Consider the following 16286-nt stretch of genomic DNA (forward strand, 5'->3'; position numbering starts at 1 on the left):
CACTCACTGCGCATTGGGTATTGCTGATACACGTCCCCAGTGGGAGGGAGAGGGCTAGGGCTTATTTATTTATTTAGAAGCTAATAAAGCGCGCAGCTACCCCCAACAGGGTGTCCCGGCACTTGGACAGGTGAAGGTTATGAGCATGAGGGCTAGGTAAATAAAATAAAAAAAGTGTCTTATTATTCCACAACGCGTGGCTGCGAGTGTCTGGCTTTATGCAAGAGGTCCAGCACAACCCCTTGAATGTCCCTTTGATGACCAGCATATGTTCATACCTCAGTTCGATCAAATGCTAGAGAACATAAAAAAAGATACTGAGACTCCCATAGAAATAGGTGCCCTGCAGACTCCACTCCTCATCGATCATTTCACCACTTACAATACCATGGCTCAAATAAGACCACAACCTCAGTGACCTCTTCCACGCAGCAGACACTCTCACTGGGATACTACAGGGTTGGATACAAGGGCAATAACAACAAAGACAGGTAAAGTCCACATTTGTAAAGCGCACAATCACCCGTAAGGGTCTCTAGGCGCTGGGGGCCGTCGGGAAGATTAAGCGAGCTATTGCCCAGAGTCACATGGTGCTGGGCTAACCTGCCGCCGGAGCCGGGGATCGAACCGTGGTCCCCAGATTCCAGCGTCAGTCGCCCTGGCCGTGGCGCCACACCTCTCCCTAAAGGCATCACCCTGAAAAAGGGCTGCCCCTCCGAAACAGTGACCCTTTAGACCTCCCCCACCCCCAGCCACCCCGACCACACAACACGTGTCGGGGGAAGATTGCAGGGATTTCTGTCCCTATGGGCAGAAATTGCCTCCGATCGTTGGGTTCTCGACATTATACAGGAAATGATACTATCTCAAATGTATTCAACCACCACCAAACCTACCCCCGGTTACACAAATTCTCCCTAGACCATCAACGCCTTCTGAAAGAGGAGATACCAAAGGAGTCATATAGCTAGTGCCCCACAGCACGGTGGGAAGGGGGTGTACTTCCTGTACTTCATTATCCTCTAAAAGAATGGCTCCTTCGGACCTATTTGGAACTCCGACCCCTCAACAGGTACATTCTGTCGGACTACTTCTATTTGGTGACTCTACAAGATGTCATTCCTCTGTTGCTACAAGGCCGCTTCTTGGCTGCCCTTGAGCTGAAGAACGTCTACATCCACATCCCCATTCACCCAGCACATTGCAGATAACCTGAAATTTGTAATAAGTGGACAACATTTCCAGTTCAAAGTGCCCCCTTTCAGGGTTACCACAGCTCCCAGGGTTTTTATAAAAGGTCTGCCCAAGGTAGCAGCTCCTCTCTGGAGGAGCAGTATCCATGTATTCTCTTACTTGGACAACTGGCTGATCAAGAGCTCCACACACCAACAATACCTAGCGCATAAGCAGACCACCATCCACATCTTGCACAGTCTAGTTTTACCATCAACTTGACCAAGTCCCACTTCCATCCCTTTCAAGTACAACCCTTTCTCAAGGCCATATTGGACGCACAGATGGGAACGGCTTACCCTAGGCCTGCAAGGGTACAGGTTTTCTAAAACCTACTGCCTCTTTTTCAGCTCGATTTCCAGGTAACTGTCAGTAAGATGATGTGCTTGCTAGGAATGATGATGTCTTGCATAGCCATAGTTCCCTTTACTATGTTGCACATGCACCCGTTGCGAGAGTGACTAGCGGCACAGTGGTGTCAAGCCGGCGGTCATCTAAAGGTTCTAGTGTGGTGGGGAGCCGCACATGTCACTCTCTGCCGTGGCGGAACGCACACTACTAATGCAAGGGTGGCCCTTCCTCGACCCGGTACTGGAGGTCACCTTCACCACAGACGTCTCACTCACCGGCTGGGGTGTGCATCTCAGTCACGTTACTGTTCAAGGATCATGGCCCCTGCCAACATTGCCTTCACATCAATTAATTGGAACTGCTGGCTATTCAACTCGCCCTTCGGGCTCTGCCCTCTCATTCAAAACAGTCTTAGTACGCACAGACAACATGACTGCCATGTTCTACCTACAAAAACAAGGGAGCACACATTCCCTCCAGCTGTCAGCAGTAGCCTAGAGAATTTGGTGGTGGGTGATACATCCCAGAGCACTTCTGCTTCTCCAACACATTCCCAGGGTGGAAAACAATATTGCCGATCTGCTCAGCAGAACACATCAAAAAGTCTGCAAGTGGAAACTCCACCCCCAGGTCCTCTTCCCATACTTCCAGCAGTGAGGATATCCTCAAATAGCTGTTTTCGCCATCGCTGAAAATGCAGAATGCCCAAACTTCACCCACAGTCCATGGGCAATGCACTATGGATGAACTGGTCTGAGATATTTGCGTACACTTTTCTGCCTCTCCTGCTCCTACCAATTGTAGTCTGCAGGCTGAAGCATACATCCCATACTGTCATCTTAGTGGTTTCAACCTTGGCACGCCAGCCATGGTACTGCAACTTATTGGAGCACTTTCTAGTTACACATGAGAAGCTCCCCAACAGGCCGGACCTTCTTACACAAAATCACTGCACTCTGGCACTCCAATCCTCAGAAACTCAACCGTGCAAGTTAACTCCTGAAGTCTTGGTTACCTCAACCATTTGTTTGGAGGGATGTACATCTATTCTTAGAGAAGCTTGCAGATGTCTACTACCAGGGACTGTAATACCGCTAAATGTAATCGTTCTGTACACCATTGCCTTCTCATACATATTAATTTGCTTGCAGCGTCAGTGCATGACATTGTCTGTTACCTCTTTCACCTCCAGAAGTCAGGCCTTGCCTATTCTTCCATTCAGTTGCATCTGGTTGTTCTGGTTGCCTACCTTCAGAATAAGGATGACTCTTTGCTCCCCTCAGAGTACCAGTCATTAAGACTTTTATAGATGGCCTTAAACAGGTTATTCTGCCCTGGATGCTTCCTGCTTCAGTGTGGAATGTTAATATAGTACTTTCTAGGCTCATGGGCCCTTCTTTCGAGCCACTTTTGTCTTGCCCATTACAATTTCTATTGTGAAAAGTAGTTTTCTTCTTAGCCATCACTTCACTTAGAAGTCAGTGAGATAAATGCTTTTACATTAGAAGAACCATTCTTCCAGGTTCCATCACAAGAGGGTTGTTCTCCGAATACATCTCAAATACCTCCCTAAGATGCTCTCCAGATTCCACCTTAATCACACGATTGGGTTGCCAGTCTTCTTTCCACATCCAGAGTCTGTAGCAAAACACGCTTTACATACTCTGGATGTCAAATGAATGCTAATGTACTACATTGGCAGAACAAACAATTTCGTAAGACACAACAGCTATTTGTGTCCTAATCTAAGCCACATAAGGGTCGTGCCATCTCTAAGGTAGGAGTTGCACATTGGCTTGTCAACTGCATTCCAGCTTGGTATGCTAAAGCTAAAAATTCTCTACCCACCCCTCCCATACTCAACTTGGAAAATTGGTGCTTCTATGGGTTTCTTAGGTAACATACCACTAGCTGACATCTGCAAAGCAGTTACCGGGTCCACTCCTCACACCTTTATTAAGCACTACTGTGTGGATGTCTTGTCTGACAACAAGTTAGAATTGCCCAGGCTGTTCTACACAAACTATTCCAGTTCTCTGCAACATCCTCGGGCTGGGCCACTGCTTTAGGAGGACTGCTTTGCAGTCTGTACACAGGATGTTTATTTACAGCTACATATGCCACCAACCGGAAATTGTACTTGCCCTATAAGCATCTGTTTGTCCAGAAATAAACGGATGGGCAGTAGGGGAAATAAAAGTTGCACCAGCTTGCTATACACAAAAATCCTAATAAATCACTCAATTACAGTTGCCCACCTCTTTGGTCCACTACCACAAGACCATAAACATTTAGTCCAGAAACAAGCACATAGAGAGGCAACAAAGCAAATATTTTTCAAAATGCTTCAACACATTTAAAAATAAGAGTGTCCTTTAGTGATGTGAAAAAACGATCTCTTTAATACATCCTTGAAATATTCTTGATGCAAGATGATCAAGCACAAGTAGGGCTTCCTCAGGTCTGCAAACACAACATGAATACAATCGCCAACATTCAATTGCTCATCGTGAAAATATGTAACAAAATTAATTAATTAATTATCGCTTGACTTCAGACATCCATTTGACATAATTCCTAATTTGTTATGTCCTAACAGCCATGAACCAGCAGTTGTCAGGATGTACCAAATGTTGTCCCACAGCCAACGCGTGTTTCAGGAGTTGTTGTTTCCTCAGGGCTCAAGTTGGATATCTGGCATACAAAGGAAATTTCGAGCTAAAATTACAATACATTAATGAAATAAGAGAATTAATAAAAATATTTTTTTCGTAAACAACCACCAAAGGGAGAAAGAAAAGAAAAAGAACAAAAATCAAACCAATTAGTAAAGCCACAAAATCAAAATTATTTAGAAATCTGTGTATTAATTCCTCTACAGATGTGAAATTCATGCATCTCTTTCCTTGGTTCAATTATTATATACACGTATTGTTAATCAGACTCAACCTTTGCTATCCCTCAGTTGCAAAATACTGTCAATTTCCAACAAAATAATGTCACATATTTGAGTACATCAACTACAGGAAGAAAAATGACATCACAATGATATTTGTTTGTAGACTTTTAATCACTAAAACCACAATATTATTGGTTTAAAATAAAAAAAGATCTATACATCGCATTCCTAGATACATTATTACGCGATCAACGTTCCCCCTGATAGCCTCATCTCATTTAACAGTCAATTGCTCGTTGTTTCTTTTCATAACAACTTTTGTTCCAACAAACCCTAAATTAAAAAATATCTTAGAAAATGTATTCTGAAAAAGAATTGTTATGAAAAAATATGACAACCCACAAGGTCCTTTACATAAGAACAAGGATCCAGATTAATGAAACTGCCTCAAAGAATTGTTATTGGCATTTTAGGCCCTGCTATCCTCTCCATTCCAGATAGGACCATAGCATAAAGCCAAAGCCTGCTCAAGTGCATTCAGTCAGAGATGCTGATTTGAACTATATAATCATAAAAATAAAACCCAAATCTAGTCATAAACCAATAAAGACACAAGAAGATTTTTTTTTTGTTTGTTGTACCTTAATTTATAGGAACAACTACTGGAAGCCGCAGTTAATTTGTCTGCCTTTTTTTTTTTTTACTATTGTACCCAAGAAGTCATTTGAACGACTCCTCTACAGAAATGTTAATGTCGGTTTCTATTCAATTAGATTTTCGCATTTGATGGGCACTCTTTAATTGATTATCTTGCACATACACCATAGCTATATATATATGTATAGGTAGGTAAAAACAAAGAATATCCCCCTTGCCCACACCCTCCACTAAATTGATCATCTTTGTTATGCAGGGCACAACCAAATCTGTCTTTTCCATTAGGCTGGGCTGGAAACCAAGGACCTTATAAATTGAGCCATATCCATAACGAACATGCAAAATGATCACATTCTGTCTCTGATGACATTTTGTAGAGTTCATTTAAAAGTAAAATGTACATCTCTAGTCACTGACATAGTGCATTGTGAACTTTGTACAACTTTGGCAAACAAGTGAATTGATACACGGGGAGAAGAGACATGCCCAAGATTACTCAATGTGGTCTAGTGATCGAGTGGAGAAGGTCAGATGCTTGCCTACTTCATCCTCAATCCGCAACTTGGGAGCTAGACAGCAAGTAACATCTGCCATTCTTTTCAAAACCTATACAAACATATAGAACAACTTAGGTTAGAAGACCTCCTCACTCATCCCTTGGCAGCAGTTCTCTTTGCTAGTAGCTAATTCAGTGATCCACAAATCCACCCAATTAGCTCTTGAGATGCTCCATTCAGTTAATACGCCCTTAAAAATTAAAATGTCATGGTATCCTTCAACTCTCATAGTGATCATCAAAAACTACTTTTTGCGGTTTGGCTAAAGTACCTGGTACAAAGAGGTAGGCATTAGGATTATAGCTGTTGGATATTATTTTCATGTCCATTTTTACTATCTCTTATGCAGTCTCCCTGCCACCTGTTTAGTGATACCAAAAGATTGCCCCAATTTGTTTTTCACATCTGTTTTTAAAAACATGCCTAACCTGTGACCGATTGTGCAAGCAGGAAAACACTATTTATTTCTAAAACCGAAAAGGATGCACATTGTGATATATATGAATATCTTGTCTTGCCCAATATCTCTTTGTACATAATTTTTCAGATGGATGTCTTGTGCTATAACATTAATTCTGTTCTGGATTTGCAGAGGATGCGAAAGGCGCACTTACCATAATGCCAGAATATAAGGTACGAGAACGAATGGTCCTTCGAGCGCTGAATCGCTATGGTGTCAACCATGAGGGCTGCACAAGGGGATGGTTTAGCATTCCACATTCCATGCGCATCTTTTACATCCATGCTTACAGCAGCAGAGTCTGGAATGAAGCTGCATCCTACAGGCTGAAGACCTATGGATCCTGTGTCGTGCAGGGTGATCTGGTGCTGAAGGACGAGAGCGTTGATGAAAAGACATCCACAAGTGAGAGGGTAAGTCAACACTCATCATAATATTTGTGATAAAACTGCACTTCTGAAATTACAAACAGTTAATGCGCGGAGGCGTTCTGAAAGTGTTTTACTTTAAGTCCATCTAATTACTGCTTCAATTATTTGTCTGCGAGACATTATCTAGACAACCACTTGTGCATGGGAAACGTACCTTAAAACCGTTCTGAAATCAATGATTTGTTATTATTTAGTAGGCACATATGTTTCGAACTGCTGGAGTGTCTGGAAGCTCTTATTGCTTCATCCACAAACCATCTTGATTCTGACTTTTTCTCACTAATTTTATTCGTTTTCCCCAACTTTCTCTATGTAATAGGTTCATATCGTTTCTGAAGAAGAAGAGTCATCTGGCAAATATTTGCTACATCAGGTTAAGTGTTGATCTTTTCGTATTCCGTTTTTCATGTTGTAGGTTTGTTTGCCTGTCATTATTTTCAAGATGTGTAATCCCCTTGTTAATCCCTGCACCCCCTGGCCGGCACCTTGAGGTATGTATTTTTTGTTCACTGGTAGGTAGCATAAGATATGTGTCATAATTCTGCTTAATCAGCTAGAGACTTCTAGCCGCAGATTCCTTAGAATTATACCCAGGCATGAGATTGGATCCAGAAATGTTTTGTGAGCAGTGCCCCTGTACGCCAGTAGATGGCACTGTTCAGCACTGCATGACATATTCGCTGTCGTCCGGCAAGGAAGTGACATGTGAAGTGCCTATAGAGGCACCACCAGAGCATGCTGAAATCAGTTCTTTTCTCCATCTTTTCTTTCTCCATCAGTCAGAGCAGATCTGGAGAAGAACTACCCCCAGTCACTTTTTGATGGACCTTTTTTCGACCCTTTTGTCAAAGATGTTTTAGACTTTCTTGATGTGGCAGGAATGTCCACAAGAAAGTCTGATTTTAAGCCCTGTGGCGCCTGTCATTGGCAGATGTCGGGGACTGCCCCATACCTCATCTGTCTCTGGTGCCTCAAGCACGACCACAACATCAAGACCTGCGTCCATTGTTGCGCCATGCACCCCAAGGCCTTGAGGGAACGGTCCCTCAAGCTCCTTGCTGCTTGACGTACGACACCACAATGGTCTCAATCATGGTGGAGAGGAAGGCCCTGGGCCCGGTCGCAGAGACACTCCAAGCTGGTTGTACCAGTCAAAGTTGTTCACGTAAATCTCACAAATGGAAGAATAAACAGTTGAAGAGTTCTTTGAATTCGCACCGTCCATCAAACTTATTCGACAAGACCAGGGAACATATTAATTTGACGCCTGGATCTGGGGTTGAATATGTGCTAGGGCTGTCTCCGTGCCTCCTCAAGTTTCCTAGAGCCGGAGCGACCCCCAATCAACTCTGAGTTTTATAAGGCCAGACACATATTTGGGTGGCCTGTCCCTGTTAGCAAGCCCTTCGGCCCTACTGATTCGGTTGGGCCCCTACTGTTCTTCTACCTGCAGATTTGCCCCCAGCGCCAGTCCGGCTCCTTGAAGCCATTGATCGATCTCCATTGCCAGCATCCCAAGACCCAGACTTTTTGGTTGCCCGCTCACTGTCTTTTAGAGTCCCACTCACCTGCTTGCTTATGTATCGGCCCCCCCAACCTTCTCAACATTTTCTCTCCGGATTCCAAGATCTGGTGGCCACTTTAGCGGTCAACAACTCTTCGATCCTGGTATTAGGAGATTTAAATTTTTGGCCCTCAGACCCAGCAGGAATGCTCGACTTCTAAAGAATTCTCGGAGACTCTTCGTTCCCTCAATTTTGACTCCTACGTTCATTCCCCCACTCACACTCAGGGTCACATCCTTGATCAGATTTGGTCCCTTAACTGTCCAATAGCTTCCTTGTCCCCCTGCACTTGGTCCGATCACTCCTTGATTTCCTTTTCCCTTCACCTTAGTCCAGTCACCAAGCCCCCCCTTCTCAAAAACATCTGGGCGCGCTCCTGGAACCAGGTGGATGTGGCCTCTCTGTCCGCCACACTCTCTGCATCTAGTCCGGATCTTTACGGTCTGTCGTCTTCCGCACAAGCTGATTCTATTAACTCCTGGCTCCTGACAGCCTGCGATTCGGTCGCTCCCCTCAGGCGGGTGTCCTCCAGGCGTGCGAACGACGCGAACCGTTGGTTCAATGAGGAACTGAAGGCCATAAAACTAACTGTGCGCCGCGCTGAGCGGGCCTGGAGGCGAGACTACTGCCCCAACCTTAAAACCCAGTACGTCATCCTCTTTTCCCAGTACAAAAAATCTATTTTGGCTGCTAAAACTGCTTATTTCTCCTCAAAAATCCTTGCTGCAGAAAATCAGCCTAGAGAAATTTTCTCCATTATACACAATCTCGCCTTCTCCGATAGAGTTACCCTCAAACCCTCCCCTTCCCAGGACCTATGTGACTCCCTCAACACATATTTCCTGGACAAAATCTCTAACATAAAAGCCAATATCCCTTCCCCCTCTCTTTCCTTTGTGGACCCCCAGTGTCCATCAGTCGGGGCACGTCTGGACTCCTTCCCCCTCCTGACAGAAGAGTCTTTCCTTTCTCTCCTCTCTACGGTCAAATCAGGCTCCCCTTTAGACCCCTGTCCTGCCCGCATTCTTAAACATATCTACTCGGTCTGTTTGCAGCCCCCTCTCAAATTTCTCAACAGTTCATTGTCCCAGGGCATTGTTATCCAACCTCTTAAATCGGCCATCATAGTCCCATCCTCAAAAAACCTGGCGCTGACCCCTCCGCTCCTGCCAACTACCGCCCCATTTCATTATTGCCCTTTCTGGGGAAGGTATTGGAGCGCCATGTGACCAGAGCGCTCAGTACCTTTGTGGAGGAGAACGGTGTGTTAGCCCCCCATCAGGCTGGTTTCCGCCCCGCACACTCTACAGAGTCTGTGGTGCTATCGGTCCTTGACAACCTCAGGGAGAGCATGGACACTAACCATCCCCAGGCCCTGGTCCTCCTCGACCTTTCCGCTGCCTTTGACACGGTTGACTTTTCCATCTTACTTGCCCGTGTCAGGGCGGCGGGGGTCAGAGGCTCGGCCTTGGTCTGGCTGTCCTCCTTCTTGAGGGACCGCACCCAGGCAGTGCGCCTGGGTGACTTTTCGGCCGATTTCCGGAAAGTACAATGCGGGGTTCCTCAGGGCTCCTCCCTCTCCCTGCTTTTATTTAACTTGTACATTGCCCCTCTTATTTTTGCCCTTCAGCAAATGGAGGTCTCCGTCTACAATTATGCGGATGACCTTCAGCTTATTTTTAATTTGTCCCCATTCCCTGAGTCCATGGTTAAGTTCCAGTCTGTTATGATTTTTATCTGGGACTGGATGAATCACAACCACCTGAAGTTAAACCCAGACAAAACTGAGCTGGTTTTGACAGGTGGTTGCTCCAGTCCCTGGACCTCTCTTTTCTGGCCCCCCTCCCTGGGTTTCCCCCCTTCTCCATCTTCCTCTGTGAAAACACTTGGGATTAAATTGAACGACCAACTCACTCTGCACTCCCAGGTTAGTCTAGTGGTATCCTCTTCTTTTCTTTCACTCCGCACCATTCGGAAAGCCTCCCGCTTTTTCTCTTTTTCCGCCCTAAAACTCATAGTCCTGGCGATGGTAATCTCTCGCCTCGATTATGGCAACGCTTTATATTGTGGCATGCCCGCTTACAGTATGCGACGATTACAGCTGGTTCAAAACCAGGCTGCCCGCCTGGTTTATAATCTGGCTAAGTTCCACCACGTCACCCCGCTTCTCAAGTCCATGCACTGGCTCCCTATTCGAGAACGAGCTCAGTTCAAGATTGGCTGTATTACTTTTCAGACTCGGGTCGGCGCAGCCCCTGCTTTAATTTCTTCGGAAATTAAAGCCTACGCCCCCGCTAGGGAACTGCGCTCATCTTCCCAACAATTGTTGGCAGTTCCCTGTTTTAGGCGTAAAAAGTGGGGGGGCACTACATTTTCCACACTTGCCCCCGCCTTTTGGAACTCTCTCCCTGCCCACCTCAGATCTTCCACTCAAAAACTTTTCTTTTCGCACAAGCCTTCCCACTGTAACTGTCTGTCTCTGCTTCCCTCCTGACCTTCTTGTCCTATGGGTTCTGTACACTACAGCGCCATGAAACCGCCAGGTGAACGTGCGCTCTATAAATACTTTAAACTCAAACTCAAACTCAAGCACAGCTGATGGCTCATTCCCCATAATCATCCCCCACACACTGCAGTTTTCAAGGTGGCTCTGCGCAAAGATGCCTTACATCTCAGCTCCAGCCTCCTGTACGCCTTTCTACCAATACCACTCCTGCCCAGAGTTATCAAGAACGACAAAGTCATCATTGTAGCTCTGGACTGGGCTTGGAGAGCCTGGTATCCTGAGCTGTTGTCCATCAGTCCTCCGATCAGGCTGCCCCTTTGGGATGGTCTCCTAACACAGCTGCACGGAAGGGTTCTCCACCGTAACCTATCAACACTCCGTATTCATATGTGGAGATTGAGCGGCGACAATTGACAGCTTTTGACCTTCCACCCGAAGTCTGTAGTGTTATTTTGCCAGCCAGGTGTCCCTCAATCAAGACTGTATACATATACACCTGGCATTGGAGCAAGATTGTGGCATGGTGTACGGACAAACAGATTTACCCTTTGTTTGTACCCCTTACCCAAGGTATTTTGTTTTATCTTACTCTGGCCCAGCAAGTCTCTACATTGGGCACATTGAAGGGTTATTTATCTTCTATGTCAGCATTTCTGTGGTTGCCAGATCTGCCCTCCCTTTTCAAGTGCCCTAGTGTAAATAGGTTCCTTAAAGGTCTTCAACATATGTTCCCTTCATTATGCCTTAATGGGACCTCAATTTGGTTCTTACTTTTCTAATGTACGCTCCCTTTGAGCCTGTTCATCACTTCACTCCTAGGCACCTCACCATCAAGGCTGCTTTTCCGGTGGCAATTACATCTGCCTGGGGGGTCCATGAACTGCCGGTGCTGTCATCTCAGCCTTGGTACATCTCTTTTTACCCAGGCAAAATGGTGCTTTGAACTCGAGCATCCTTCCTGCTGAAGGTAGTCCCCTCATTCCATGTAGACCAGTCCATCACCTTTTACGTGCCACCTTATCTCTCTAAGGAAGAGGAGAAACTCCACCAGCTGGACCCAAAAAGAGCATTGATGTTCTACCTTGACCGCACACTACCGTTTCAGATGGATTAATAATTCTTCTTGTGGTACGTGGGAGCCAAGAAAGGGAAGGTCGTGCAGAAACGAACCATCTCCCGATGGATAGTCATCTGCATTAACATCTGCTAAGCTGGAGGGCTTGCATGCTCAATCCATCAGAGCCAAGCCTGAGACCACTGCATGTGCATGAGGATGTCTGGTCAGGCTGTAATGTTGGCTTCACCATGCACTGCTGCCTGGACAGCCAGGGCCATCGGGATGGGTACTTTGCCTGTTCTGTCCTTCAGGACTTTCTAGTATAAATCAGGTTCGGGGGGAGGTATTGTGTGGGTATCTGTTCTAAGGTAAGAAATCTCCTTCTAAAGTCTGTCAGGTGAACAAGTTACTTACCTTCCGGAACACCTAATCTGGTGGAGACTCTGACTAGATGCAGGTTCCTTATCAACCCACACATCCTCCCCATTTTGCGGACACATTTTGAGATCAATAGCTGCTCCCTTTTCAGGGCCCTAGTTTCACACACCAGTTTTCAGTGTTATCTTGAGTCTCCTGGCGTAGAAAGTAATGAAAAGAAACTGATGTCCGCACGCTGGGGTTGCTCCTATAAAGACACTGCGCACGTCATTATGCACATACTCCAGATTTATTAATTGAATTTGCCTTCAGAATGAACTGTCTACACCTCTTAGTCAGAAATGACTCTTCAGGGTATGGGTGGGAGACCTTGTGAGGGGAACTCTCCATAGGTGTCTTGTAGTATTTGTCATATACATTAACTGCTTTGATGTGAAGTAAATGCTTTTAGTATTGACTCCTTCCTGCCAGTGGTGTGTTCCAAATTGGTGATGATCCTTACAGTACCACATGACACCTCTGTATCAGCAGACACGTGGGCACCCACTCCCCACAGCTCTTCTAGCTGGCAGTTGGTGTGTGGGAGTAGAAAGTTCCTCCTAGTCTTACACATGGCAACGTTTGACAGCACTAGCTTAAGCACATATCCACTCATTTCATTTTTTGTAACACTTCTTATTGCCATTTGATCAGTGATCACACATAAAATAGTTCTACTAATTTCATGAGTGCCAGATTCTTCATGGACGTTCTCATCCCCATTTTCAAAGCATCAGGTAGTGCAGTCATAGACACTATTGCAAAGTCGTGTGGACTAATTGTTGCTTACTCCTTGCGAGTTGCCAACTTGCCATTGGATTTTTACCCACAGCTTTTCCCTGTGTAAAACAAAGCACCAATTGGTAGTAGGATGGTGATGCAGTGGAGACAACCCCCTCAAGTGTATTTTTAAAAAGAAACCATTGCATTAATAAATAGGAGTGCAAGGAAATTCTTCATAAGAAAGTCACTGGTGTACTGTGTGTGTCTGTGAAAGTCCAAGGTTGAGAAATCATAGAACCCATTGCACACCATCTGAGGAGCATGTATACAGCTATTTGCTTTTTGAAAGGGGATGAGCCTGGATCTCGAAGCGGTGACCTGGTACTAACTTGGTTGGGGAATTTTCTGAAGCTTTTATTTAACTCCTAATGGGAATCCATAAGAGTTAGGTGAGTGCGGGGTGATAAGTCATCAAATGACTCTGGCTTGTCTTTTTGACAAGTTGGTTACTTGAACCTGCACCACGTACTTCAGAGGAACCATCTTTGTCTTCATAGAGAGAAGATGTACTGTTTATGGAGGGAGGGAGAGTGCAACATCCTCACTACTGGCACTCAACTTGAGTACATTGTTCCTAGGAAGCTGATCTTCCAACTTCTATGCTTATTCTTAGAGACCCTGGTCTCTTCTAAGAAATCCTCCACCTCTAGAACATAGTAGAAGTCTAAGGGCCTTATTACAAGTTTGGCGCTCCATAGGACTGCTGAACCTGTGGTGGCGGTCTAACCACCGCCGCTCTGTGGAACTGCTCACTGTAGTCCGACCACGGCAGTCAGACCGCCACAGGACCGCTGCGACTGCCGGGTGTTAAGGATCCCACGGTAGTCATGCAGCAGTTAGGAGCACTAATATGCTGACTGCTTCGCCACCAAGCATTTAAGAGTTGCCTGTCTACCGCCCTTTTCGTGGCGGTGAGCCCGCCATGCAAAGGGAGGTGAAGAGGCCCTCCTGGGCCTGTGGGTACTTGCGGTGGAGTACTTCTAGTGCCCCCCCTGGTTTTGCACACCCAGTTCCTGCACAGTGTAGCATGCATGCCACACCGTACAGGACGGTGCAGCAGCATTCTGAGAGCGGTGCTCTGCATGTCAGTCTCTTCAATGAGCATAACAGAGCACTGCCTTAGAACGCCGCAGGATTGCCCTCCAGACAAGGATTTAACTCCTAATCTGAAGGGAGACCACACCACGACTTTGACAGTCCTAAAGTGGACAGTGCATTGCACTATCCGCTGTAGAAACCCCCAATTCGTAATAAGGCCATAAATGTCTGACTTTCTGCTGGCAGTAAGAATTAAGGGACATCAGCCTACTTAAATGCCAGGTGAATATCTTTACCCTCGACTTTCTGTCTCTATGCAAACTGATGTTTGTTGGTGTAAATGTGTATCACTTTGTGCATTTACAGTTTCAATTGAAAGGACAGCAGTGTGCAAATAGTCTAGTAGGACGTTGTACAGTCATGGTATACAACATGCAAAACTATGCCCATAATTGAAATTTTGTGTGTTGTAGGGATGTGGATTAAAAAGGTATTTGCACAGTTGAGAGGGTGCCCAATGAGGAGCTGAGTTATTTAGTTCCTCTGTTACTTGGGTGCACTTGTTAATGATGCAGACAGACTTCCTCTAGGCATAAACTGTCTAGACATTTGAGGAGACAGATGAAGTGGCTGATCAGTGATTGGATTTAGGAATCAGTTCTACTATATAACTAACCTACTGGATATTTGCGTATGAGATTGATGTGATTGGCTATCCTGTGATGGGAAGGTATTTTAGGGGGTGGGAGGACGAGCCCTTCCATTAGAGTTGACAAAAATAATTTTTGGACCAATGAGCTTGAAGAGCCTTGTGGTGGTTTATACTTTAAAAGTGGTCAGTCCACTTTTAGGCCTCAGTAAAATTTATATCATATTAGTGAAATTTGCAAAATGCTCAAACTTCACATTATGCAGAATTACTCAGAATTTTACAATACGTGATTTCGCTTAAAATTTTACCCATGAGACTCATTCGCACGGAAAATGTGTTGGAGATTTTTTGTTTTTAGGTCTAACCAGTCTTGTTCTTATATCTTGTATGGCTTTGTTATGCAAAGTATGCATACTGTGAAAATAAATCACTCAAGATACTGGCAAACCGCATTTCACATTAAAATAATTACTATGCAGATTTCCCATTAAAATTCCACAGAAGAAATAAAAACAATTTCACACACCACAGCAATTTTCCAAAGACCTCTTATTGGTCTTGTTTTTTTGTGACGGATTGATAAATCCATGTATTTTTGAAGTAGCAGTGATAGATGGGGTGATTTTTCCAACTGATCTTAAGAAGGCTTCACTGGATGTAGATATTGAATACATCAGCTGATAGGGGTCCTCTTTGAGTAATATATTTTTGACCAAGAACTTACATAAATGTTTGGCAGTCTTGCATTGTCTCGCACAATAAATCCAACATTTGCAGCTGTTCTGGTGCCAGGTAAATGGAGGTATACTTGGCTACAAATGCATACGTATTGCCTGTTGCAGCTATGGACATATTTTTATTTTAGAAAGGGGATCTTCAAATTCATTATAAGATCCGGAATGTATTTAAAAAATGAACGCTGTTAAGTAATATGTTTTTATAGTACCTCAGTATGGGAAACTGAAACATATTAGTTTGAATGAATACATAATATTTTTATAATCCATACTTTTCAATTACATGCTTAATTTCATATATTTATACAGGTCGTTCTTCCAGTGCTTGGGTATAATATCATCTATCCTTCCAACAAAGTTGGCCAGTGGTACCATGAGAAGCTTGCCAAAGATGGACTACAGACCTGCAAATTCAGAGTTCCTGCTTTACAATTGAATGTACCAGGATGTTACCGACTGATTGTGAAAAATCTTCACAAGTTGTCATATAAAATTGTAGAAGGCACTGAACTTTGTAAAACGAACAATGGCGACGTAAGCGAATCTGATAAAACTTTGCAGACAAATGTAAATGTCTCCCTTTCATTTGATCTGGATTCTTCCTGTTATGCTACAGTTTGCCTTAACGAAATAATGAAATATGATGTTTAAAATGTCTCATGATTTAGGGGCATCTTTCCATAAAGTACGCAAGCTCATTCAATAAAGAAAACCTTAATGAGTCGGAAAAGGCTATTTGTTTAACTTGTTATCCACACTGAGAACAAATAAGACAGAACTGGAGATATGATGCCCACACTTATTTCTAAGCCATTTCACTGATTCTGATGTGCAAAACGCTACTGGTCGGCTCTATCTATCCCCTCGCGAGAGAATACACATGTTTTAGAGACAACTGGCATATGGTATTATTGACTGGACATACCTATTATATATATATATA

At 44.5% G+C, this 16286-nt stretch overlaps 1 protein-coding gene across 2 annotated transcripts in view; it reads left to right on the forward strand.

Moving 5' to 3' along the window:
• PUS7L (pseudouridine synthase 7 like) overlaps positions 1–16073 on the forward strand; it is a 152019-nt gene extending 135946 nt beyond the window's left edge. For both annotated transcript variants that reach the window (XM_078674282.1, XM_078674283.1), the window contains 3 exons: positions 6290–6570; positions 6908–6961; positions 15653–16073. In XM_078674282.1, coding sequence (XP_078530408.1) covers positions 6290–6570; positions 6908–6961; positions 15653–15994 — 677 coding nt within the window. In that variant the 3' untranslated portion in view covers positions 15995–16073. The remainder of the gene's footprint in view (positions 1–6289; positions 6571–6907; positions 6962–15652) is intronic.
• The last annotated feature ends 213 nt before the right edge of the window (positions 16074–16286 follow it).

This window comes from Lissotriton helveticus, chromosome 1_1, assembly GCF_964261635.1.
Source record: "Lissotriton helveticus chromosome 1_1, aLisHel1.1, whole genome shotgun sequence".
NCBI classification, from domain to species: Eukaryota; Metazoa; Chordata; class Amphibia; order Caudata; family Salamandridae; genus Lissotriton; species Lissotriton helveticus.